At 52.2% G+C, this 24,587-nt stretch overlaps 1 protein-coding gene and 1 long non-coding RNA gene across 7 annotated transcripts in view; one reads left to right on the forward strand and one right to left on the reverse strand.

Moving 5' to 3' along the window:
* LOC108527614 (uncharacterized) overlaps positions 1-24,587 on the reverse strand; it is a 68,386-nt gene that overhangs the window by 4,315 nt on the left and 39,484 nt on the right. For 2 of the 3 annotated variants that reach the window (XR_001884859.1, XR_001884858.1), the window contains exons 1-2: positions 20,203-20,294; positions 8,664-8,813 (exon numbers count right to left, since the gene is read on the reverse strand). This is a non-coding gene — a long non-coding RNA (uncharacterized LOC108527614). Of the gene's footprint in view, positions 1-8,663; positions 8,814-20,202; positions 20,295-24,587 lie in introns of those variants that run through there. The other variant, XR_001884860.1, reaches the window with a different exon arrangement.
* Positions 255-21,415, forward strand: PATZ1 (POZ/BTB and AT hook containing zinc finger 1). Of its 4 annotated transcripts, none has more exons than XM_017868992.1 (5): positions 255-2,182; positions 3,550-3,613; positions 10,907-11,078; positions 18,299-18,436; positions 19,912-21,415. In XM_017868992.1, the coding sequence occupies exons 1-5, from the start codon at positions 912-914 to the stop codon at positions 20,328-20,330; spliced, it is 2,064 nt and encodes a 687-aa protein (XP_017724481.1). In that variant the 5' UTR covers positions 255-911; the 3' UTR covers positions 20,331-21,415. The 4 variants fall into 4 exon arrangements, with proteins under 4 accessions (XP_017724481.1, XP_017724483.1, XP_017724482.1 ...); XM_017868994.1 differs by having other exon boundaries at positions 18,364-18,436; XM_017868993.1 differs by lacking the exon at positions 18,299-18,436.

Genomic DNA, 24,587 nt, shown 5'->3' on the forward strand with positions numbered 1-24,587 from the left:
CTGGGCATCCGGGCGCGCACGCTGCAAGTCCGGGGGCCGCCGGGGGGCCCCCCACCTCTTAGCTCGCCGTTTCTTTTTTTCTGCAAGCGACGGGGGGGTGTTGTTGGTATCGCCCCCTCCTTCTTTCCTCCCCCCATGGGTGGAAATGTGCAAGAGGAAGTGGCAGCCGCTGCCATCTTTCCCTCCGCTCGAACACACGGAGCCCGGGGGCCGCAACGCCACCGCTCCGCCGCCGCTTCTCCAGCCCGGGGAAAGCCTACTCTGCCGCCGCCCGCCGGCCCGCCGGCTCCAGCGCCGCCGCCGCCACCCGCCCTCCAGGGCTCGGGGACCCAGCCGGCGCCACCGCCCCCGTGCGCGCCCCGCCGCCGCCCGCCTTCGCCTTTTGTTTCCTCCGCTCCGGCGCCCCCGCCCCGGCTCGCGCTTTGCAGGGGACGCAGCGCGCGCCCCCAGCGGGCCCGGGAAAAGCCGCGGCGCGCGCGCGCGCTTGCGCGGCGGATCCCTCCTTCTCCTCCCCGCGTGCGCGTGCCCCTCTTGGCTGCGCGCCGGCGCCGCCTGGCGGGCGGGAGGGGAGGTGGCAGGCGCGTTTGCAGGAGGGGCGCACCTCTTCGCTCGCGCACCCCCCCGGAAGGTAGACCGGGAAGGGGAGGCGGGCGGGCGGAGAGGAGAGAGCGGCGCGCAGTCCAGCGAGGGCGGGGGTTGGCTATGTGGGGGGTGGTGGTGCACCCCGCAGTCTAGACAGTCCGATCCGGGCTGGGGGCGTGTACGCTCGGCGCACCTGCGAGACTACAGAGCTCCGGGCCGGCACGTGTGGGGAGTGTGGACACGTCTGCTGCAACCCGCTTCTCGCTGCCTAGGGGAAGGGACGGGGCGGGCAGGTGCGGCGGCCGGGCTAGTGGGAGGGGGCGGCGGCCATGGAGCGGGTGAACGACGCTTCCTGCGGCCCGTCTGGCTGCTACACATACCAGGTGAGCAGACACAGCACGGAGATGCTGCACAACCTGAACCAGCAGCGCAAAAACGGCGGGCGCTTCTGCGACGTGCTCCTGCGGGTAGGCGACGAGAGCTTTCCAGCGCACCGCGCCGTGCTGGCCGCCTGCAGCGAGTACTTTGAATCGGTGTTCAGCGCCCAGTTGGGCGATAGCGGAGCTGCGGACGGGGGTCCGGCTGATGTAGGTGGCGCGACGGCAGCCCCAGGCGGCGGGGCCGGGGGCAGCCGGGAGCTGGAGATGCACACTATCAGCTCCAAGGTATTTGGCGACATTCTGGACTTCGCCTACACTTCCCGCATCGTGGTGCGATTGGAGAGCTTTCCCGAACTCATGACGGCCGCCAAGTTCCTGCTGATGAGGTCGGTTATCGAGATCTGCCAGGAAGTCATCAAACAGTCCAACGTACAGATCCTGGTACCCCCTGCCCGCGCCGATATAATGCTCTTTCGCCCCCCTGGGACCTCGGACTTGGGCTTCCCTTTGGACATGACCAACGGGGCAGCCTTGGCAGCCAACAGCAATGGCATCGCGGGCAGCATGCAGCCAGAGGAGGAGGCAGCTCGGGCGGCTGGTGCAGCCATTGCAGGCCAAGCCTCCTTGCCTGTGTTACCTGGGGTGGACCGCTTGCCCATGGTGGCTGGACCCCTATCCCCACAACTGCTGACTTCCCCATTCCCCAATGTGGCATCCAGTGCCCCTCCCCTGACTGGCAAGCGAGGCCGGGGCCGCCCAAGGAAGGCCAACCTGCTGGACTCAATGTTTGGGTCCCCAGGGGGCCTAAGGGAGGCAGGCATCCTTCCATGCGGTCTGTGTGGGAAGGTGTTCACTGATGCCAACCGGCTCCGGCAGCATGAGGCCCAGCACGGTGTCACCAGCCTCCAGCTGGGCTACATCGACCTTCCTCCTCCGAGGCTGGGTGAGAATGGGCTACCCATCTCTGAAGACCCCGACGGCCCCCGAAAGAGGAGCCGGACCAGGAAACAGGTGGCTTGTGAGATCTGCGGCAAGATCTTCCGTGATGTGTATCATCTCAACCGGCACAAGCTGTCCCACTCTGGGGAGAAGCCCTATTCCTGCCCTGTGTGTGGGCTGCGGTTCAAGAGGAAAGACCGCATGTCCTACCATGTGCGGTCCCATGATGGGTCCGTGGGCAAGCCTTACATCTGCCAGAGCTGTGGGAAAGGCTTCTCCAGGTGAGGAAAGGCCCCCTCTTCCTCCCCTGCTCCGCTGCCACACGTATCTTAGTCCTGAAAAGGCCCCTGCCAAGATCTGGGGGGGTGGCATTTGTGGGGGTCACTTGACCTTATAGAGTCACGCCAGGTTTGGGAGAGTGTTTTAAGGGCCTTTGAGATGGTATGCCTGAGACCTGCTTCTGTTCCCTCAGGGAAGTTCTTTGACGCTAAGTGTGCCCTACTGTCTCTCCTCCTGGGGCGGGATTCCTCAGGCCAGAGCCACCGGACCTCACCATTCTTCTCTCTGGGCTCCCTTTGTGTTTCCGGCACCAGGCGTGGGGCCCCCTCTGGAGGCGGGAGACTGGGCTCCTCCAGCGACTTCCCCGCTTGAATGGCTGCCGAGGGAGGGACTGGAACAAGTGCATCTGGGACTCCCTACATTCCTGAGGCACCAGATTCCCCAACACAGAACACTGGCCTTGCTGATCAGTAGACTCCAGCTATGCCTCTCAGACCACCCTGGGATCATGGGACACAGAGCTGGGCACCCAGAGCTGCTGCTTAACACCAAAAGCTTTGATCTGCTCTGACTTTGTAGCTCTAGAACTTAACCCACAGAGCCCCTTTACGTTCTCAGGACAGAAAGGAATGGGGCAGGATCTTTATGTAGGTTTACTTTCTAGTTAGCCTGTTGGGGAACTGAGGACTTGTCTGGGAGCAGAGGGTGGTTTTGTTTTTCTCCTAAAAGGCTGGTTTTAACCTGGAGTGGAGGACCTTGTGTGTGTGAACACAGGGATGGAGAACTCCCTCAGAGGGCCCCAACCGGGAACCAGTCTTACCGGTCAGGCAGCCCCTGCCCACCTGCTCAGGCGGGCATCTGGCTTACCAGCCCAGCTGGGGACTTAAGGCTCCACTGTTGGCCTCTGGGGACTGAATTCCATCCGGGTGGCATTCATTGGCTGCCCGTGGCGGGAGAGGCTGGGGGAGGGGATTGCTGAGTTTCTAAGGGGCTTTAGTCTGGACAATGAATCACACATACCCCCTCCTCTGGAAAGGCTGCAGTGAGGCAGCTCTGTTTCATTCTACTGCCACCGCCTCTGGTCCTAGAAAACATTGAGTTTCTGGTGGGGGGAATTGAGGGGGTGGGGAGGTAAGATCAGAGACAAATGCCCACTTCCCTTCCCCCTCCAGAGAAAACCAGGGCAGAGAGGCCTGGGCCTGTGGAGCCAGAGCTGGGTGGTGACTTTGTCTTTGTCATGCTGGGGTGGAGGAGAGGGAGTCCTCTCCAGCAGTGTGTGTGTGTGTGTGTGTACACACGTATGTATGTGTGCCTGTGTGGTGGGGTCTGGCCAAGTTTCTGAAGTCCCTCTTGGTTCTCTCTTTTCCAGGCCTGATCACTTGAACGGACATATCAAGCAGGTGCACACTTCTGAACGGCCTCACAAGTGTCAGGTAGGGGCTGGGCCAGGGCAGAGATGGGCTGAAGGAGATGTTGCTGTTCTCACGGTCGCAGCCATGAACCAGCTGCTGCGTGTGCCGGGGGCCCGGCTGACTGCCCACCGCTTTGCACACCTCCCCTCTGTTCCTCCACCCTCCCTCTGCTCTCCTCCTTTGTTCTTCCCCAGGCCCCTTCCCCACAGCTGATGTTCCTCCTTCCTGGTTGCTTAGTCCTGGTTCCCACCCCGTCTTTGCCTTCACTCTGTTGCTTGGCTTTCCTCTCCTGGTGTTTGCCGGCTCCTTGGATGGTGGAACGTATTGCACAGATGTTGTGTTGGGAGACCGGGCCCTGTGCTGGGCCTGGCTGTTGGTTTCCTGCAGTTTGTAGGGACTGCAGGTTTTTTTAAAAGGGCTCCTGGTGGTCCAGCCAACCACTCTTCCCCTTTTCTGACCTCAGTTAGAGCTCTTCCCGGGTCCCCTCAGCTTAGGGCACAAGGCAGTGGGAGAGGTAGGAGGTAGGGAATGGGTGGTCCTCTCTCCCACAGTGGCACCTGTTTAACCCATCCTGAGCCAGGGTTTCTGGAGGACTGGAGAGCAAAGTGGGCTCCTCTTCTTTGAGCTCTTTGCAAAGTAGCAAGTAGGGAAGGCTAAACCAGATAGATTCTCACCCTTGGTTTACCTGCTTGAACAATATCTGGGGTCCCTGCTGGTGCCCAGAAGATTGAGTTTCCTCTCCTGGACACTGAGCATTCTTGTCTGGATAGTGAACACACCTCTGTCTTTTCTTTGGTTATCTACCCTCTCCCATGCCAAGTTCCCACCAAGTGAGGGTGAGCCGTGATTGTGGGGTGTGCATTGCAGCCTCTGATAGGATAACCTGCTTCTCCTTATCCTGTTGGTGGCAAGGGGAGAGGGTTCAGGGAGACCAGCAGGGAGGGATGAATGCTGTAAGTAGGGCAGAGCCCCTGGGGGCCAGGCGTGGACGATGTTCACAGGTGCTGGGCTAGGCAGTTTCCTGGAGGATGGCCCAGGGCGGGCCTGTGGGGCTCTGTCTTTGCCTTGCTGCCTTCTCTCTCTCTCTGTTTCTCTCATCACAGAGCACATTCTGACTCAGGTAGTGTGCTGAGTAGCCCGGGCAGAGTAGGAGGAGCCCAGAGGGCAGTGGGGGCAAGCCCGGTGGCCTGGGGGGGTAACCTGCACTCTCTGCCCTTTTTCCAGGTGTGGGTTGGGAGCAGCAGCGGCCTGCCGCCCCTGGAACCTCTTCCTAGCGACCTGCCATCATGGGACTTTGCCCAGCCTGCTTTGTGGAGGTCGTCCCATTCGGTTCCTGACACCGCCTTTCCCCTTTCTCTAAAAAAATCATTCCCAGCCCTTGAAAACCTGGGCCCAGCACACTCCAGCAACGCTCTCTTCTGCCCAGCCCCGCCGGGATATCTGAGGCAGGGCTGGACCACCCCAGAGGGCAGCAGGGCCTTTACCCAGTGGCCTGTTGGCTAGCCTAGGCCTCCTTGGAGAGGGTTGACAGTGGAGGGGAACAGGAGTGGCAGTTGGCCTGAGACCCCTGCTTTTGGGAGAGACTAGCAGGGTGGTTCCTGCCCACCATGCCCAGCTCCTCCCTGGGTGACTTGTCCCATCTCAGAGCCCCTAAATGGGGGTAGTAAGGAGCACCTTTCTGGAACCCCCTATAACATCCAAGTTTCTTTCTGGGCTCTCTTGCCTTTTCCCCCCTTTCACAGATGGCACCCCTGGGCATCTGTCCTTGCCTAGGTGATTTTGGAGGTTGGTGCCTTCCTGGGAACTACCCACCAGCTTGTCTGCTTCCCCTCCCCTGGCATCACTTCCCGTAGGCCTGGGGTTCCTAGACTGGGGCCCGGCCACCCCTTTCCTCAATCCGGGAGTGAGTCGGCCTCCAGAGAAGACTGGCACAATTCCAACTAGAGTCAACCCATGCTGCCCTCTGCCCTTCCCACTCAGATCTAGATCCTGCTTTCATTTCTGGCTAGTGAAGCAGACTTTTGTGTTTTTGAGGTTTATTAGCAAGTCCGCTCAGGAACCAAACTAATGAGTAGCTTTGTATTGGGCCATCCCAGTATATGGCTTTGGGGCTGAAAAGCAGATGTAGACCCCCTCCCTCGGATCCCATTGGTGTGCCCTTTAGCACCCCGCAGACTCTGCAGGGTGAACAGGAGTGATGATAAAATTTTTCATTCTAACATTTGAGGCTTTGTGTGTTTTGTCCTTGGTCTGTGTCATAACACTGACATCACTGTCCCTTGGTGTACAAATGTGCTCCTGCCCTGCCCCTCCAACATACACTCTCACAGACCTGCTGGCCCCTCCTCCAGCCCCATAGCTACAACTCCCCTAACAGGAACCCAGCAGGTGAAGACATGCTGGCTCTCGTGCTCTGGGCTGGCCAGCCAGGTGTGCCTGGGCTTGGTTAAACAGCAGGGGCATCTGTTAGCATGGTGTGGGGCTGCTGAAAACATCAGAGGTGAAGAGACCGCTCTCTGGGAGTTCATTCCTTGGGTCCCCCACTGGCTAGGCACAGTCCCTATTGCTCATCCCCTCTTGATGCCAGAGAGAATGAAAGAGGCCAGTTACAGAGACTAGTGCCATAGCTTAAGTAGAAAGGCCATCTGAATGTAGGGACAGGAAGCCTCAGGCTTGACAGTGGCATGTCTCCTTGGGGCTTGGCCTGAGTGTTCTTAACTGGCCCAGATGCCCCAAGTACTGCTGGATTTATGAGCTTAGTGGGCTGGGACATTTCCCCCACATGGAGTTCAACCTGAAGCTGAGAGGCTGGAGCAGCTCATACCTCCCTAGCTTCCACAGGCTCCACTTCTTGGGGGCTAGAGAAGGAATGCGTTGAGTTGGGCATATGCTTGAGAAGAAGGGGGCCAAAGAGCCCAGGGAGCTGAACCTTCATGCATTGCCCTTAGAGTTTTCCAGTGCTGTGGGAGAAGGCTGCTCGAGACTACCCCTGAGGCTGCCTGAGTTCAAGGGCCACCAAGGGTACGGGTGTGCACTAGTGCCCTTGGTACCATTTGGGCCCCATTCCCAAGCTGCTCAATCCCTAGGAAGAAAAGCTTCAGGAAGTCTGGGAAGGGAGCAGGACTGGGGCTCAGTGTTGAGTGGTGATGACCAACACTCAGGGTGCCTGGGCCAGGACCTGGCAGGCATGGCCCTTAACTACAGCAGGCTGTTTTAAGCACAGGGCTGTGGGCCAGGCAGCTCTTCTGAGTGCCACAGGCAGTCACAGCATTCTGCCTCTGGCTCGCTCTCTTCCCATCAGCGTTCCTCTGTCTTCTCCCTGTCTCTAGGACAAAGAATGCTCTTCTCCTGACACCCCAGCATGGAAGTTCTGGATGTTCCCTTTGAGATCTGTCTCCCTCCGCCCCTTCTCTCCTGGGTTGTGTGACCAGGCTCTTTCATGTTCTGTGTTGTCTGAACTTCTGCTGTGCCTAGACTTTGGACTTTCACAGGCTCCCCAGAAAACCTGGGGACTGCAGCCACAGAGGGTCAATCCTGGCACAGAGAAGCCAACAATCTCTTCAGCTTGGCTTTGAACACAGGGAAAGCTTTTGTCATGTTTGTGTTTTTTCCCCCAGCAGCAGATTTACATTCCTAATTCTGTTTGCTCAGGCGAAAGTTAGCTTTCATTCCTTGAGAGATAATCAATGGAGGACAGGGTGGGGGAAGCCAGCCCAGTCTGGGATTTTTAGCTAATCCCCAAATGGATAAGCGACTTGTGGATAATTGAAGTTTGGCTGTCCATCATCTTTAGGTAGCAAAGCATGACAAGCAAAGCCTTTAGAGGACAGATCTTAAAAAAAGGTTGGCAAGAGAACAAGGCATCTCTTTCCTATCCATCTTGTGGCTCCCTGTCCCAGGGACTGTGGAAAACAAAATCCTGAATGTGCTTTCAGCCCCTGAGTAGCTGGGACTACAGGCGCCCAACACCACGTCCGGCTAATTTTTTTGTATTTTTAGTAGAGATAGAGTTTCACCATATTGGCCAGGCTGGTCTCAACCTTCTGACCTTGTGATCCACCCGCCTCAGCCTCCCAAAGTGTTGGGATTACAGGCGTGAGCCACCGCACACGGCCTCAGCCCTGTTTTCTTACACCTGATCCATGTTGGTTCCTTTGAGTTCTGAGGCTTAGAACACACCCTCTCTCACTGTTGGAGGAGGTGGTCTTTGGGTCGCTGCCTGGCAAAGCTAACTCTTGTCCCCAAATAAACCAACAGGTGCACCTCTCTTTACTGGGGGTGTTTATGCAGCCCTTGCCGCAGTTTAGAGACTGCTGGGCTGTGTAGAGGTTCGGAGTTTTTTTCTCCTACTGTGGTCTGTCACTGGGTCATGAGGTCCCTGGCTGAGGTGGGGCCCACCTGTGGCCGTGAAAGCAAGCATCCATGGTGCTTTCTGACTTACCTACATGCTGGAATTTCCTTGCACAAATCTGTTTACCTTTCCCTTTTGGGAGTCCTGGCTGCCAAGTACTGTACATTGTGTTATAAAGTATGAGCACCTTTCACTCAGCAGAAGCTCCCTCTCCTGAATCTGGAGATGGTAAGAGCACAGGCTGTGGGACTGGTTCTTAGTTCAGCTGTCTCATCCTCTCAGGGCCTCCACTGGCCCAGCTGTAAACTGGGAGAGATCAGAATCCCCCGGGGTGGCCAGGAGGATTGGTGAAGTACTGGCCTGGGTGTGGTGGGGGTGGGTGTGCTAGACTTTCTTTAGTAGCTGAGTCTAGTGTTTCACGCAAGTTCATCTTCTAAAGTTAGTTTCCTCATTTATGATATGAATACACTGAATATATAAAACTGATAAAAGCAGTATTTCATTGCTACAAATTCCGTTCAAATATATAATAGTTACTTAAAAAGATAATGACATAAGAGCTAGGTAGGCTGTGCTAACATACACAGATATTTGGGACTGGGATAGTAAACAGTGGTGTCTTCTACCTTGACAGCATTGCATGCATTTGTTTCTTGCTATGGTTGTATAGTAAGGAGATAGTTAGATGTCTGTATGTGGTGACAGCGTTCAGACACTTACCTTGAGCTCTCAGGTTCTCAGGATGTGCTTCTGTTAAAGAGAGATGGCAGAGGCAGTTCCGTTCTAGCACAAGGTAATGGGGTGGTCTTCAGTGGGTTACCATTTGATCCGTAACACATTTAAAGGTGAATGTTGCTTTCTCTTACAGTTCTAAAACAGTAAACACACACACAGAAAAAAGAAATGAGTCAAAATTGACTAGAACCCATTAAACACCTTCCTGGAACCAAAATACCTTGAAAGCCAACGGATTCAGCTCTTCTCAGGGCTTTCCCAATATTCTGTGCCCCCCACAGCTGGAATGCCTTTGCAAGCTCCAGCTGAGGAAGGGATGTTGTGAGGAGACTGATCACTGGTACTCAGTCAGGTCCTCAGGTACAGGAAATGCCTGTCAACCTGGTCCTCCTTCCAGGGTACTGGTTCTGACCTTCAGGGCCTGACTCATCCGACCCAGGGGCCTGGCTGTGAGTTGGTGCTCAGCTCACACCACAGCTTTCCAAAGCCACGCTCTCTTGGAGGGTAATCACACAGCTTGCCTCGGAGGGCTGCCATCAGGATGGGTTGCATGAGATAAGTGCCTCTAAAAGGCTGAGCACTGTGCCTGCCTGGCTCACAATCAATACAGGGTAGGGTAGTATCATCATCCTTGCACTTCCCCAGCTTAACGTTTCACAAATGCTCTTTTTTTTTTTAGACGGAGTCTCGCTCTGTCGCCCAGGGTGGCGTGCAGTGGTGCAATCTCGGCTCACTGCAAGCTCTGCCTCCCGGGTTTATGCCATTCTCCCGCCTCAGCCTCCCGAGTAGCTGGGACTACAGACGCCCGCCACCATGCCTGGCTAGTTTTTCTGTATTTTTAGTAGGGACAGGGTTTCACTGTGTTAGCCAGGATGGTCTTGATCTCTTGACTTCGTGATCCGTCTGCCTCAGCCTCCCAAAGTGCTGGGATTACAGGTGTGAGCCACCGTGCCCAGCTTTTTTTTTTTTTTTTTTTTTTTTTTTTAAAGGGAGTCTTGCTTTGTTCCCCCTGCTGGAGTGCAGTGGTGGGGTCTCGGCTTACTGCAACCTCCGCTTCCCAGGTTCAAATGATTCTCCTGCCTCAGCCTCCCAAGTAGCTGGGATTATAGGAGTCTGCCACCACGCCCGGCTAATTTGTTGTATTTTTAGTAGAGATGGGGTTTCACCATGTTGGTCAGACTGGTCTTGAAGTCCTGACCTCAGGTGATCCACCTGCCTCGCGGCCTCTCAAAGTGCTGGGATTATTACAAGCATGAGCTATTGCGCCCGACCCACAGACACTTTTGAAGCCTCCGGCCCTTGTTCTGTCTGCTAATTCTCGCGTCATCAGAATTGCCACTATCATTTTATGGGCTGCTTTTTCTTTTTTTTTTGAGACAGAGTCTCGCTCTGTTACCCAGGCTGGAGTGCAGTGGCCAGATCTCAGCTCACTGGAAGCTCCGCCTCCCGGGTTTACACCATTCTCCTGCCTCAGCCTCCTGAGTAGCTGGGACTACAGGCACCCGTCACCTTGCCCGCCTAGTTTTTTGTATTTTTTAGTAGAGACGGGGTTTCACCATGTTAGCCAGGATGGTCTCGATCTCCTGACCTCGTGATCCGCCCGCCTCGGCCTCCCAAAGTGCTGGGATTACAGGCTTCAGCCACCGCACCCGGCCTGGGCTGCTTTTTCAATTCAAACTCATGAAAATTTACGAAGATTTATCTCTGCGCTTTGTCCTGTCTTTCCTTTCCATTTCCCTGGCCAAGACTAATGTCACTTTTGAATAAAATGAATAAATAGAATCTTTGTATAAAACAACTAGGGAAAACCCATGGATAGAGGCTGGTTTATATGCCAATAACTCATCTGTAAATTCATGTAGATGTAATTCTGTGCATTATAGCTAATGTACCTAAAGTCAGTTCTCAATGTCTAAGGAGCAAATGTGTAACTCTTCATTGTGTAGAGGGGTATAGAGCTTAGCTTGCCATGTCCTGGGCACATTTCCAGTAGTCATTTAGTTACTACCAGTGATTCCCACTCAAGTGTCCCGTAAGGAGGCACCATGGGAAATAAGAACAGCCTCTTGGCATTCTGGGTAGAGAGCCTGAGCCGAACTCTAAAGTTCTCTTTATAAAGGGAGGTCACGTGATGGCCAGAAATTGCCTTTGCTTCATGGTGCACTTGGTGGGGAGTCAGGTCTGGCGTGCTGGGTTTCACCTCATCCCATTTTCTTTTCTGCCTTCAGACCTGCAATGCTTCTTTTGCCACCCGAGACCGTCTGCGCTCCCACCTGGCCTGTCATGAAGACAAGGTGCCCTGCCAGGTGTGTGGGAAGTACTTGCGGGCAGCATACATGGCAGACCACCTGAAGAAGCACAGCGAGGGGCCCAGCAACTTCTGCAGTATCTGTAACCGAGGTAATGTGCCCACTGTTTCCTCACTTCCAGAGGATGGGCCTGAGCGTGTATGGGAGGCCTAGGGGTGTCTCGATCACCCTGGCCTCAGACTCCACTCTTTGCACAGCCCGCCCCCCCCCACTTCCCACTGAATGATAAACACCTTCATCACCCAGCTAGCTGTTTGCTACCCCTTCCTTCCCAAGAAGCTTGTGGTGCTTAGAATGGGAAGTTCCAGGAGACCAGCAGGAGAACAGAAGGAGAGAGGTTCTTCCCAAGCTTGGGCCCATAACTCTCACCTGCTACTCAGGTGGCAGGATGGATGCATTTTGCAGACACCACTGAACCACTGAGGTTGGTGGGGGAGTTAGTAGGTCCCAAAGTGGGAGAAAAAGAGGTTGGTCCGGCTTGAGAGCTTTTGCTGGTTGATTCACTGGCATATGAAATTCAGCAGCTAGGTAAGAGGTTGAGTCGAGATAAAGAAGGAGCAGACACTTTGTAGCACAAGTGGTCAGAAGAGAGCCCAAATTCAGGTTTGTGGCCTTGATGAGAGAGGAAAGTAGAAGGTGCTCTCAGCAGGGTAGCATGCTTGAGGACAAGGTGGGCCTAGGTAGTGTCTAACTCTGTGGCAGTGGTGTTGTGTTGGGTGAAGTCAAGCCCGTCCCCAAGGTTCTGCTGGGTCTAGTTGGCTGTTGGAAGTGCTAGATATTTGTGTTTTGCAAGCACAGCATCAGTGGAGGCTTGCGCTGTGTCTGTGCTAAAGGAGGTCGGAGCAGCTGTCTGTGAACTTGAGGATGCTTCTGCATGGTGTGCTTTGCTTTGGCCAGTGGGGAGCACTGGGATGTCCTTATCTCCTGGGGCATTCTTGCTTGTCCCAATGCTTCTGAAAGCCTGCTTAGTGGGTTGAGCACTGAACCAGGAGTCAAGAGACCCAGGGTTTAGTCCCAGCCTCTCACTAGGTGGCCTCAAGTTCTCCCATTCCCTCTCTAAGCTTGAGTTTCTTCATCTCTCAAATGGGGTTAAGAATAGCCCCCTTTCCCACCTCTCAGGGTTATCATGAGGATCCCAAGAGACAAGGTAGGTGAAAGGAGCTGCACACTTGGGAGACTCTATCCTTGCACTTTGTAACAATGTTGGGAAAGACATGCTTGTTGACACTCTGGGTTGAACCAGGCACAACACTCCTGCAGGCCTTGGCAGAATCGTTGGGTGCCTGTGCTGTGTTCATGTGCCCTGAGGTTCACAGTGGAAGGAGACTGCTGAGCAGCTGGGTGTTCTTGGTGTCCTGGAACTGGATCCCTCCTTGCAGCTTCACACCTGGGGTTTGTACCACCAGGACACCTGCTGTGAAAGCAGAGAAGTAGTAGTGAAGATCTCTTAAGCTGTCTGTTCTGTTTTCTGACATGTCAGTAGAGCCCATTTCTGACAGGAGCTTCCTCCAGGTTGCAAGTGTTGGGCTTAACCTTCCTCCAGGTTGCAGGGAGAATTATCGGGCTGTGGCTGACCATCTTGACTGCGGCTGCCCCAGCTCCAGAAATAATATTATTTGTCTTGCTTCATCCTAACCTGGCTTCTTGACAGCTCCCCCAGATAACTCAAAACCTGCTATAACATGCTATCAGCAGGCATTTTGTCAAGTTTTCAATGTGGAAGTTCCCAGTGCAAGAACTGGGGTCAGAGACCAGAGGCTGAAAACTGTTGAGTGGAGAAGGGTGCTCATGATAAAACTCAGAAAGCCCAGAGCAGATGGTGGAGTAGGGCAGACACTGGACAGGAGACCCAGGGCCATAGCCCTTGGGAGCCCAGCTCAGGAGGAAAGAAAAGAAAAACTGAGAGCAACAGGGAAAGTGGGAAAGTTGGCCCAGTTAGGAGGCAGCTGATGTGGCAAAGCCAACAACTATTGTACATGAGGATTTCTTTTCCAAGGGCTGGTAAAGAGAACTTGGGCAACAGCCATAAGCTACATGACTGGAATGGAGAATCCAGAAGAGTAAGCCAGAGTCTACTTTTTCTCAGAAAAGCCAAGACTGGGTCTGGATCACAGGCCAAACATCTCTGGGTCCCAGAGCCAGAGTGGGAAGTCCGTTTCCTGCAACAAGACTAAAGAAGGTGCTGGTCCAACCCATGCTGGCTACTCAGAAGGAAGAGAAAACAATTGCAGTGTTTATCAGAAGAGAAGGAGCAGGATTCTACTCCTGGACTCATTCCTTGGGCAGAAATAGGAAGAGACAAAAAAAAAAAAAAAAAAAAAAAAAAGGAAGAGGATAAAGTTGTTTCTGAGCACCAAAAACATTGAGACATTGGAATCAAAATGCAGAGAGCTCTGTGTCTTCCTTTGCCCTCCTGCCACCAAGCCTATACCTACAGGAAGGTTGCACAAATAAATGAATGTTCTTATCTCTGCACACGTTCAAACAAAGGCTGAATGTCAGAACAGTTAAGATTGAATCAGGTGAACTTCCAGGTGCCCTCAGATCCTTCAGTCCCAACACTTCTTAAACAGTTGACTTAAGTATCTACCTATAGATCTGTCTTTTTCAGTTTTTGCCACAAAAACGACTCCTGGCTGTGAAGAATGGCAAAGAGGAAAGGCAGCCTGACTCCTGCGGCCTCACACGTGAGTCAGATGCAAGTTGATGAGACAGATGACTCTGGCTTTGTTATAGAGACATATCAGGATGTGTATGATACTATTTGTAGAGGAAGATCCTTTGCAGTGGAGGGAGTATTATGGCTAGAAAAGCTTGTTCCCACATTTTTGAGTTGAGGAAATCAGTTGAGTTGAACAGTAGAAAAGGGAGAAGGCCCTGGCTGATCACCGTGATTTTCTTCCTTTAAAGTTTCTGTAGCAGGATCTTTGTATATATGCCTATGTGCTGGTATGGGGAAGAGGAATAGATTATCAGGAATCTGCCTTTGACAGAGACATTTGAATGCAAACATCATTGCTTGAAAAGTAGAGGAAGCCTTCTCCCCAGTCAGAGGTAAGCACACAAGTGGATGGATGCAGAGAACCTGCCGTTCCCCCTGGACTCACATCAAGCTACGTAGGCCCACTCCAACACAGTGCAGTTGGGAATGGCCCCTTCAGGGTTTGGACAAGGAGAAAGCAGTCCCCAACCCCTGCATGGATGTGGAACCTGCCAAAGGATCAATTGCTTCTGGAGTGCCAAGTGCAGGCACACCAGGCAAGAAAACGCAACTGAGGAGCAGTGGCCTTTTGCTAATAAGACCATCATCTCTGGAGTGAAAGGGCCAGTGGCTTGCTGGTTGTAGTGACAGTCACATGTGTGCTCAGCATCTCCATTGCGTGGATGGCTGGATCAAGCTGCCTCTTTTGCTCTTGGTTAATCAGTGGTGAATGGGTGGGTAAGTTTAGAATTCCAGCTAAATATGTCTGGTTTCAAAGACGTATTCTGCTCAGAAGCTCAGCTTCTGTTTCATCCTAACACTTGGCTGCTGAGTTGCTCTGTGTTTAAATTCTAGGCTTTAAGTGGCAGCTGTGGATCCACTCCTACCACCCCGCCATGTGGTTTTGCTATAGATAGTACAGTCTGCAGCTGGGGTAAAGTCAAGAGGACTCAGCCATGTGTTTCTCAGACTGTTTTTCAGGAAAACTCAGCAAGACAGTTTCACTCTTGTTGCCCAGACTAGAGTGCAATGGTGCGATCTTGGCTCACCACAACCTCCGTCTCCCGGGTTCAAGCAGTTCTCCTTCCTCAGCCTCCCTAGTAGCTTGGATGACAGACATGTACCACCACGTCCGGCTAATTTTGTATTTTAGTAGAGACGGGGTTTGTCTCTATGTTGGTCAGGCTGGTCTGGAACTCCCGACCTCAGGTGATCTGCCCGCCTTGGCCTCCCAAAGTGCTGGGATTACAGGCATGAGCCACTGCGCCCAGCCAAACTCAGTAAGATTTTAGTGCGCATCTGCTGTGTTCTCTTGGTATAGTTCTCCCAGTAAGGAGTAAACGTAATTCCTGGTGCTCTCCTCCTCCTTTCTGTCCCCTTTTGATTGCAGCAGACCTGCTCTGGTTCATCACGGGGAGAGAGCTTCATGCTATTTTAAAGACCCCACAAGGGATTAAAAACCAAAGTAAAAAATTACCTTCTAAAGTGGTATCATCATATTATCAAAAAGTTCTGATATCTTGTACTGATTGGTGGGAGCCAGGGTCTCCTGGTTCTGCTTTGTTTTGGGGGACTCTACAGTACCACCCCCAGGGGCAGGGCTAACAGCCTCTTTTCCATTTCCCTTGTCTCCTCACGCCTGACTACAGCCTCCCTCTTAGGGATGTCTACATGGGACCCTCTTACACCAGTCTATACGCATGATCAGCCTCAGGCAGACACTTGGGTCATAGCACAGGACAACTTGCTCTACCAGGCAGGGCAGGACACCAGCATCTGGTCTAGACAGATCTTTGAAGTAGCTGTATTGGGAAAGGAAGGAAAATTGGCCCAATCCCACATTTCCCTTCAGAACCACTAACTGCTGCTGTCAGAGAAGAACTTGTTAAATAAAGTTTCCACAGGCCAGCCCTGTTTTTCCAGCAGCTTCCATTCTAACATACCATTATGGCAGAAAAATACCTGAGTATAAATGGTGATAATGAAACCTGTTGTAAAAGTCCACTGGATATTTCTAGGGCTCAGGGCTAAGACAGAGGAACCAATTAACCCATTTATGCTAGAGGTTACAAACTTTTTTGTGAAAAATCAGACTTTAGTGATGATCTTGAGCAGTAGGATATAAATAACTCCTACAGGGTTAGCGTTCCAATAATGGAACATGAGGCATAAGTGGGTTAAAGCGTCTGTCCAGTAGCTAAGGGCCAAGTTCTGGTGGCACATGATCCTGGGGTTGGAGTCCAGGCTCTGCCACTTAGTAGCTGTACGTGTGACCAGATTACTTAACCTCACCAAGCCTCTTTTTTTTTTTTTTTTTTTTTTTGAGACAGAGTCTCGCTCTGTTGCCCAGGCTGGAGTGTAGTGGGGTGATCTTGGCTCACTGCAAGCTCCAACTCCCGGGTTCACACCATTCTCCTGCCTCAGCCTCCTGGGTAGCTGGGACTACAGGCGCCCACCACCATGCCTGGCTAATTTTTTGTATTTTTAGTAGAGACGGGGTTTCACCGTGTTAGCCAGGATGGTCTCAATCTCCTGACCTCATGATCCACCCGCCTTGGCCTCCCAAAGTGCTGGAATTACAGGTGTGAGCCACCGCACCTGGCGATTTTTTTTTTTTTTTTTTTATGCTTTTTAGTGTACGGTTGAATTTTTTTTCTTAGTCCATTTAATGTTACCATCTGTGTACTTTTTGTTTTTTTGAGACAGAGTCTCGCTCTGTTGCCCAGGCTGGAGTGTAGTGGGGTGATCTTGGCTCACTGCAAGCTCCAACTCCCGGGTTCACACCATTCTCCTGCCTCAGCCTCCTGGGTAGCTGGGACTACAGGCGCCCACCACCATGCCTGGCTAATTTTTTGTATTTTTAGTAGAGACGGGGTTTCACCGTGTTAGCCAGGATGGTCTCAATCTCCTGACCTCATGATCCACCCGCCTTGGCCTCCCAAAGTGCTGGAATTACAGGTGTGAGCCACCGCACCTGGCGATTTTTTTTTTTTTTTTTTTGAGATGGAGTCTCGCTCTATTGCCCAGGCTGGAGTGCAGTAGCGTGATCTCGGCTCATTGCAAGCTCTGCCTCCCAGGTTCACGCCATTCTCCTGCCTCAGCCTCCCAAGTAGCTGGGACTACAGGCACCCGCCACCACGCCAGCTAGTTTTTTATATTTTTAGTAGAGACGGGGTTTCACCGTGTTAGCCAGGATGGTCCTGATCTCCTGACCTTGTGATCCGCCCGCCTCGGCCTCCCTAACCTCACGAAGCCTCTTATTTCTTTATCTGTAAAATGGGTATAATAGTAATCTGTAGCACAAAAGGTGTTGGGCAAATTCTATAGAATAGTGCATACAGTGTGCTGGGCCCTGGTGTGCCATCAGCACTTACTAAAGGTGAACCTTTATTACAGTTCCAGCAGCATTCAAAATGCCATGCCAATTCAGACTTTTTTAAAACAAATCTCGTGCAGACATTACACAGTACTCTTCAGCCTCTGACCCTTTAGCAGTGGATCTCACTGTTATCCTGTGACTGTGTAATTTTGAAAGTGAATCGAAAAATAATGAGTCAACCAAATCTGAAGTGGATTAAAGTGACACTGTCAGGGTGCTGGCACCCTAAGTGGGCCTTATACTAAAAAGCTTCAGTTCCTGCTAAAAGCACCTTCTGATCCTTGACTACAGTGGGGTTCGATGGCATACCTCCTTCCTGTGAAACCCAAGTCAAATCCTTTTATCGGCCTGCCTGATTCTGTATCCTTGGACGCATGGCTACTGTGGAAGTTGGCCCAAGATCTACTTTTCCCAGCCTGAGATATCTTGTGGCTCAGACTGGCCGAAGCATCTGGAAGGTGGGCAGGAACAGTCCTAAGACGGCTGGATTGTCCTCTCCCAAAATAAAGACAGAGATCATCCCTGTTTCTTCTCCTGTATGTGAACCTGGTGGATGCTCCAGAATCGAACCAAAACACTACCATGAATAAGAGATGACTGCACTCCTCTGACACAACTTCCTATTTTGTTCTTCAAAAGATCTAAACAGTTACTAAATCCTGTTATGCTGAAGGTGGGGAAGTTAGAAAAATAGAACATCTGACAGGTAGAAGATGGGATCCTTGGAGGCATTCCTTTGGGATTTCATTTTACCTCCATCTCGTTTGTTGTCCAGTTTCCTTTTACAAGGATTAAGCAGGCATCCTGCTGGCTAGAATCCTGTGACTTCCCTGGAGCCCCAAATTCTTGTCTAACCACATTTCTAGTCATGGTTCCTACAGGAGACATCCACTCAAACCACCTGTTACTGAGGCACCAAGCAACCCTAGAGGCAGTTGGCCTGTGGCCCTAGCAGGAGCAGGATCTCAGGCCATCCCACCAGGCGGCCAGCCTCGGCCCCTCACCACAGCCTTGCAGAGTGGGCTCTGCAGAGAAGCCGATTTGTGGACAGTGTCACCCTCCATCCTGAGCCATGTGGCTCATATGGTTGCAGCCATTTTTGAGCCAAGGAGGGGGCCCCTTCTAGGTGCAGCTGACCTGGGAATGCTAGCCAGAGCGGCCAGAGGAGTGGGGGAAGGAGAGAGGTATCTCTTGCTGGCCGTGGGATCTCATCTCCTTTTGTCTTGTTTAGGTTTCTCCTCTGCCTCCTACTTAAAGGTCCATGTTAAAACCCACCACGGTGTTCCCCTTCCCCAGGTCTCCAGGCACCAGGAGCCCATCCTGAATGGGGGAGCAGCGTTCCACTGCGCCAGGACCTATGGCAACAAAGGCAAGCGACCCCTTGCTCTGCACTTTGCTTCTCTGCGCAGACTGTGTTGTGGGGGCGCTGGGCTGGGCGTGGGGAGGCGGGAAGGCTGCCGACTTTCTGGCTGCCTTGAGGAGACTCAGAGATCTGAGTGGCAGTGGCCTCCAGGACAAAAGTCACAGTGGGTATCTCACTCCAGGGCAGTGAGGGAGGCTTTAGGGCACTGCCGAGATCCAGCCTCCGCCTCCTCTTCCCCAGCCCTTCTCCCTTCCTCCTGGCCAGCCCCCACTGTCTGGAGCCCTGCAGGGATGCCCCGGGCCCTGGGCAGAAGAGCCCTGCATGATGAGCCACTATGGGCCTGTCACTGCCTGCTGCCCTTTAGGATGGTGTGGAGCTGCGGCTGAATGCTTTCTCCTCTTTTGACCCAGTGGGCCGATGGGAGCCAATGTCTGGCTTCTCTCACAATAGGGGTGGTTGATTACTGTGAGTGGCCGTTTCTGGAGAGCCTCTGGCTATGGTTGTGAGATGCATGGCAATAATGAGCTATCTGACTCCTCTGACTTGGGAGTTGGTTTGCAGAGAGCTCCCCAGGCCCACCTTCACTTGTTGATTCAGGTTGTTTTGTTGTATGTCACGTTGTTGTTGCCTTGGGGATGAGGCCAGGGGCTTGGCAGATGGTAGAAATAGCAGAGATGGCATGCTCCATGCTCCCATCACAGACCTCCCTTCCCGGCATGTCGCTCTGGACCCAGGCAGGAAGCTGCTGATTGGTGGAGGACTCCAGTGTGGGCCGGGCAAGGCAGAGCAGCCAGGGTTGTCTCTTGGCCCAGCTTATCTGGGGCCTGGGGTGGGGACACCCAGCCGACTGAGTAGTACAGAGTTGCTTTCAATCTCTGTCCTTTGGCTGCTTGGCCCTGGAAGGGTTTTGGCAGAAGGAAGGTGGTAAGAACAGGGCTCATGTTTGCAGCATTAGGAAAAGGATTGGCTTTTGTCTGAGCCATTGATGGGGTCTACCCAGGTTGAGGACCTGATGGCTCTGGTTCTGCCTGGCTTGCTACGGTGCAGCTAGTCTGGTGCAGGAGGTGAAGCCACTGTCACACTGGCTCGGCATCATCAGAATACCAATTTTACCCCCAGAGGCACCCAGAAGAGTGCCTAGGAGTTGGAGGTCTTTGAGTTGTTCTGGGCAGCAGTAGCAGAGTTGCCCTCTCTGTATCCCTTCCTTGAAGCAGGCTGAGATGACGGTGAGCAGTACACGTGCAGCTGCATGAAGAGTCCACAGCAAGGGAGGCTGGCAGCCCTAGGGCCCTGCCGTTTCACCCCTGTAGGCACTCCAGTCTCCCAGACTGACCAGCTGACCCTTCGTGGGTTCTGCCAGGACAGTGGCTGGCCAACAGCTGCCCTCCACAGGTCTGTGAGCTGGCCCCTCATGACCCCTCCAGGAGGGGGCATCTCCAGAGCCTGGCCTCATCTCTCTCCTGTATTTTGTTTTTTTGTAGAAGGCCAGAAATGCTCACATCAGGATCCGATTGAGAGCTCTGACTCTTATGGTGACCTCTCAGATGCCAGCGACCTGAAGACGCCGGAGAAGCAGAGTGCCAATGGCTCTTTCTCCTGTGACATGGCAGTTCCCAAAAACAAAATGGAGTCTGATGGGGAGAAGAAGTACCCATGCCCTGAATGTGGGAGCTTCTTCCGCTCTAAGTCCTACTTGAACAAACACATCCAGAAGGTGCATGTCCGGGCTCTTGGGGGCCCCCTGGGGGACCTGGGCCCTGCCCTTGGCTCACCTTTCTCTCCTCAGCAGAACATGTCTCTTCTCGAGTCCTTTGGGTTTCAGATTGTTCAGTCGGCATTTGCGTCATCTTTAGTAGATCCTGAGGTTGACCAGCAGCCCATGGGGCCTGAAGGGAAATGAGGCAGCTGCTCTGTCCCCACGGCAACAGCCATTTGGGGACTGCTGGGAATGCTGTGAATGCGGAGGGAAGTGATGTTTGGGTTCTGTAGCTGAGAGATTTTTATTCATTTTTAACTGCCCCCCAACCCCACCCCAACTCCTTCTCCACCACCCATTCTCCCAGTGGTCTTTAGAAATAGATTTTCATCTGATATTCTACAGAAATATCAATGAGACTTGGTATGGGATAGGGGCAGAAAACACTACATAGGCCTCCAAGGCAAAACCAGTCCCAGTTTCTCTAATGGGAAGAAGCTGGAATTCCTGGTGCTCAATTCTTAGTGACCCCAATCCTATACCCAAATCTATGGTATTCTGGGACCTCAGTGATTTTGGTCCCCTCCCACTTCTCTAGTTCCTCATCTTCCCTTCCCATATCCTTCAAAAGAACCACACTAGGGTCTCCACCCACTTATACAATGCGGATGCCCAACTATTTTTAAGGAAGCCAAAAGCATCCCATGGACCATGGGGTGAGTGTCCTCCAAGAGCCCCCCTGAGCTCTGCCCTCTGTCTGGAAGGCTCCAGACTCCTGAGCCCTGCTTGGAGGTGACCATTTTCACTGCTAGGACAAGCTCAGCTATTGAGGACACCCCCACCCCAAATTTCAGTTCTTATGTGATTTTAACCATTCAACATGCTGTTGGGTTTTAATTCTCTAATTATTATTATTATTGTTATTATTTTTTAGGACCAGTTGTAGTGAATTGCTACTGAAAGCTATCCCAGGTGATACAGAGCTCTTTGTAAACCGCAGTCACACATTAGGGTTAGTATTAAACTTTGTTTAGATGTACCATAATTAACTTGGCTAGTTGATTGTTTGAAGTCTATGGAAGAAATAGTTTTATGCAAAATTTTAAAAAATGCCAGTCTGGTCAGGGAAGTAGGGGGTTTCAATGCTGTTGGGAGCCAGGAAGGTGGGACAGCCAGCAGGTAGGGACATTGTGTACCTCAGTTGTGTCACATGTGAGCAAGCCCAGGTTGACCTTGTGATGTGAATTGATCTGATCAGACTGTATTAAAAATGTTAGTACATTACTCTATCTGCTCCCTCGAGTCCAGTTTTCAGCTGTGGGGTCTTTGGGACCCAGAGGTGGGCAGCACCTGGGGTGGGAGTGGGATCCCAGGAGACCCCTTTTCTACTTCATTGTACCAGTTCCACTGGGATTGACAGGTGGATGGTCCCACTGAAGACTTAGAATGCCAGAATTCACCCATTTGTTCAACAAATATCCATTGCTTGTCTTCACTGCTTGTGTGCCAGGCCTGGTTTCATGCTCTTGGGGTATGGTGGTGAACAAGACACCACTGTGAGGCTTAACGGGAGAGACAGACAACTTAAATATGAGTTCAGATAATGAGAAATACCAGGAGAAAAGCTGGGCAAGGTGAGGGGACAGTGACAGCAGGAGGGTGAGTAGGGTGGACCAGGGAGGTATGAAATGGGGTTGGGGTTCTGGGAGGGAAGACTTACAGAGGGGATCTGACATGGCCTACCCAGCTAGCACCTGAGGAGGGATGTGGGCAGGGACTCCTCATGGCCAAGGGGCTCTAAGAAGCTCAGCAACTTGTCTTCCCCACCATGTTATCTACCTGATGTGAAGTAAAAGGTTGGTGCACCGTTAATGGTGAATGTATGAAGAAAAGAGGGAAAGAACAACAAACAGGAGGCAAGAAGTAAGCACAATGGAGAATTAATGGGAATAAGAATGAGGAACAAGAGGGGACAGGCAGACTTAAGGCACCCTGGGCATCTTGAGAAATCTCAGGGAAGAGGAAAACCCCTAAAAGGATAGAGACAGCATTTAACCTCCAAGCAAGAAGAAAAACAATGGTAAAGGAGAGAAAAACAGACCTAAGGGAACAAACAGCACAAAATTTTAGACTCACATTGGTATCAGAATTACTTTGTTCTTTTTTTTTTTTTTTTTTTTTTGAGACGGAGTTTTGCTCTTGTGGCCCAGGCTGGAGTGCAGTGGCGTGATCTCGGCTCACCGCAACCTCTGCCTCCTAGGTCCAAGCAATTCACCTGCCTCAGCCTCCTGAGTAACTGGAGTAACTGGGATTAAAGGCATACACCACCACGCCTGGCTAATTTTTGTATTTTTAGTGGAGACGGGGTTTCACCACATTGGCCAGGCTGGTCTCGAACTCCTGACCTCAGGTAATCTGCCTGACTCGGCCTCCCAAAGTGCTGGGATTACAGGTGTGAGCCACCGCACCCCGCCTAGAATTACATTGTTCTGGTGTAAAGATAAAGACTCAGCTGAATTTTTCAAGAAATAGTTCTAAGCCATTTACACAAAATCCTTGGTAAGCTGCTGGGCTTTGTGGACTGTGGAATAGAGGCTTAGGCCATTAGATGTGAGTATCAAAGGAAAGGGTGACCCTAGAATGTGGAGGCCCTGTGGACATATAGCTTTGTGACCATCACAGAATCTGGTCACACCCACCGAGTGTTAGAAAACCTGGCCTTGAACCAAGGACTTGACTGGGCCAGCCTGAGTTCCTGAACTCATTTTAGTTTTGCTCCCTGGAGACCTGTGAGCATGTCCATGGACAGGTAGGGACCATAGGTGTTAGAAAGGAGTATCTGTCACATGGCAGGAAGGGAACAACAGAGGAAGCAGCCTGTTCCATCTTCCAAAGCACTGCTCACTTGGCAGCCTGAGCTTTGGGAGGCCAAGGCGGGAGGATCACTTGAGGCCAGGGGTGTGAGACCAGCCTGGGCCACTTAGTGAGACCCCATCTCTACAAAAAATGAGGAACAGCTGGACATGGTGGTGTACGCTTGTAGTCCTAGCTACTCAGGAGGCTGAGGCAAGAGAATCGCTTGAGCCCAGGTGTTCAAGGTCACAGTGAGCTATGATCACTATGATCACGCCACTGCATTCGAGCCTGGGTAATAGAGTGAGACCCTAACTCTTAAAAAAAAAAAAAAAAAGAATCTGAGCTTTGGCTGTTCAGCTCCATCATCTGCTTTCTGCCAACCTTGGGGAAATCCGTAAATCTCTGAGCCTGTTTCCTCATCAGGTCTTTGTGAAGACCAAAAGAGACGATCATCATGAGCTAATCCTCTGCACAACCTATAAGGTTGGTTTCATTATCCTATTATCATCCCCCTCTTGCAGATGAGGAAACAGGCTCAGAGAGATGGAGGAACTCCCCTGGGTCACATAGTAAGTGGAAGAGTCAGGATTCAAACTCAGGTCTGCCTTGTCCTCAGACTTGACTCCTAAACTCCCAGTGATAGTTTCTTTTTTTTTTTTTCCGACAGAGTCTTACTCTGTCACCTAGGCTGCAGTGGTGCTATCTCGGCTCACCTCCACCTCCTGGGTCCAAGGGATTCTCCTGCCTCAGCCTCCCAAGTAGCTGGGATTACAGGCACACGCCATCATGCCTGGCTCATTTTTTTTTTTTTTTTGTATTTTTTGTAGAGACGGGGTTTCACCATGTTGGTCAGGCTGGTCTCCAACTCCTGGCCTCACGTGGTCTGCCTGCCTAGGCCTCCCAAAGTGCTGGGATTATAGGCGTGAGCCATGGTGCCTGGCTCACAAGTGCCTCTTGAAGGAGGAAATTCCACAGCCATGCCCTCTCCTACCTTGAGTGACAGTGGTCAGCACTCACTCTAAAGGTACCTAAAACTTACCTAGAAGTATCACTCCTGTCTGTTGGAGGAGACAGGCTGGCAGGATTCCCTCCAGTTTACATAATTGTGCCTGGCCGCTGAGCACCTGGCAGCAGTGTCTCCAGAATTCTACTTCTTACAAACCCCACCTCTCAGTCTCTCTCCCAGGGCTGCCTACCCTCCTCTGCATCTCTCCAAGAGTGGAGGGTGACTGGTAGATGGTGTGAAATGATTTTCACTGGGGGAAGGTAGGAGGAAGGCAGAATGATTAACGTCTGAATCTGCATCTCTTGCTAAACTGCTGTGAAAGGAAATACCAAATATTTATCTAAGAGACTAATCCATCCTAACAAAACATGTTTCCTTTAAGGACAGGGCAGTGCAGAGGTAGGAGCCTCTGAAATAAAGCTTCTTTGTATCACTGTGAATGGGCACACCAGCAAAATAACTTATTTTTTCTTCAGGGAAGAGTCTTCTGCCCTCCAAAATCTGGCATCCTATCCCATGGCCAGTCCATACCAGGCAGAGGTCAGAGCCTGTGGCAACAACGAAGAGGGACTTCAAGATTATTAACATCTCCCTCCCTC

The sequence above is a fragment of the Rhinopithecus bieti genome, unplaced genomic scaffold (assembly GCF_001698545.2).
Source record: "Rhinopithecus bieti isolate Rb0 unplaced genomic scaffold, ASM169854v2 scaffold_4666, whole genome shotgun sequence".
Taxonomy (NCBI): domain Eukaryota; kingdom Metazoa; phylum Chordata; class Mammalia; order Primates; family Cercopithecidae; genus Rhinopithecus; species Rhinopithecus bieti.

Coding starts and splice junctions, on each gene's coding strand:
- PATZ1 (XM_017868992.1), top strand. CDS start 912: ATGGAGCGGGTGAACGACGCTTCCTGCGGCCCGTCTGGCTGCTACACA. Junction 3,614..10,906: donor AACGGCCTCACAAGTGTCAG/GTAGGGGCTGGG, acceptor TTCTGCCTTCAG/ACCTGCAATGCTTCTTTTGC. Junction 18,437..19,911: donor CAGGACCTATGGCAACAAAG/GCAAGCGACCCC, acceptor GTTTTTTTGTAG/AAGGCCAGAAATGCTCACAT.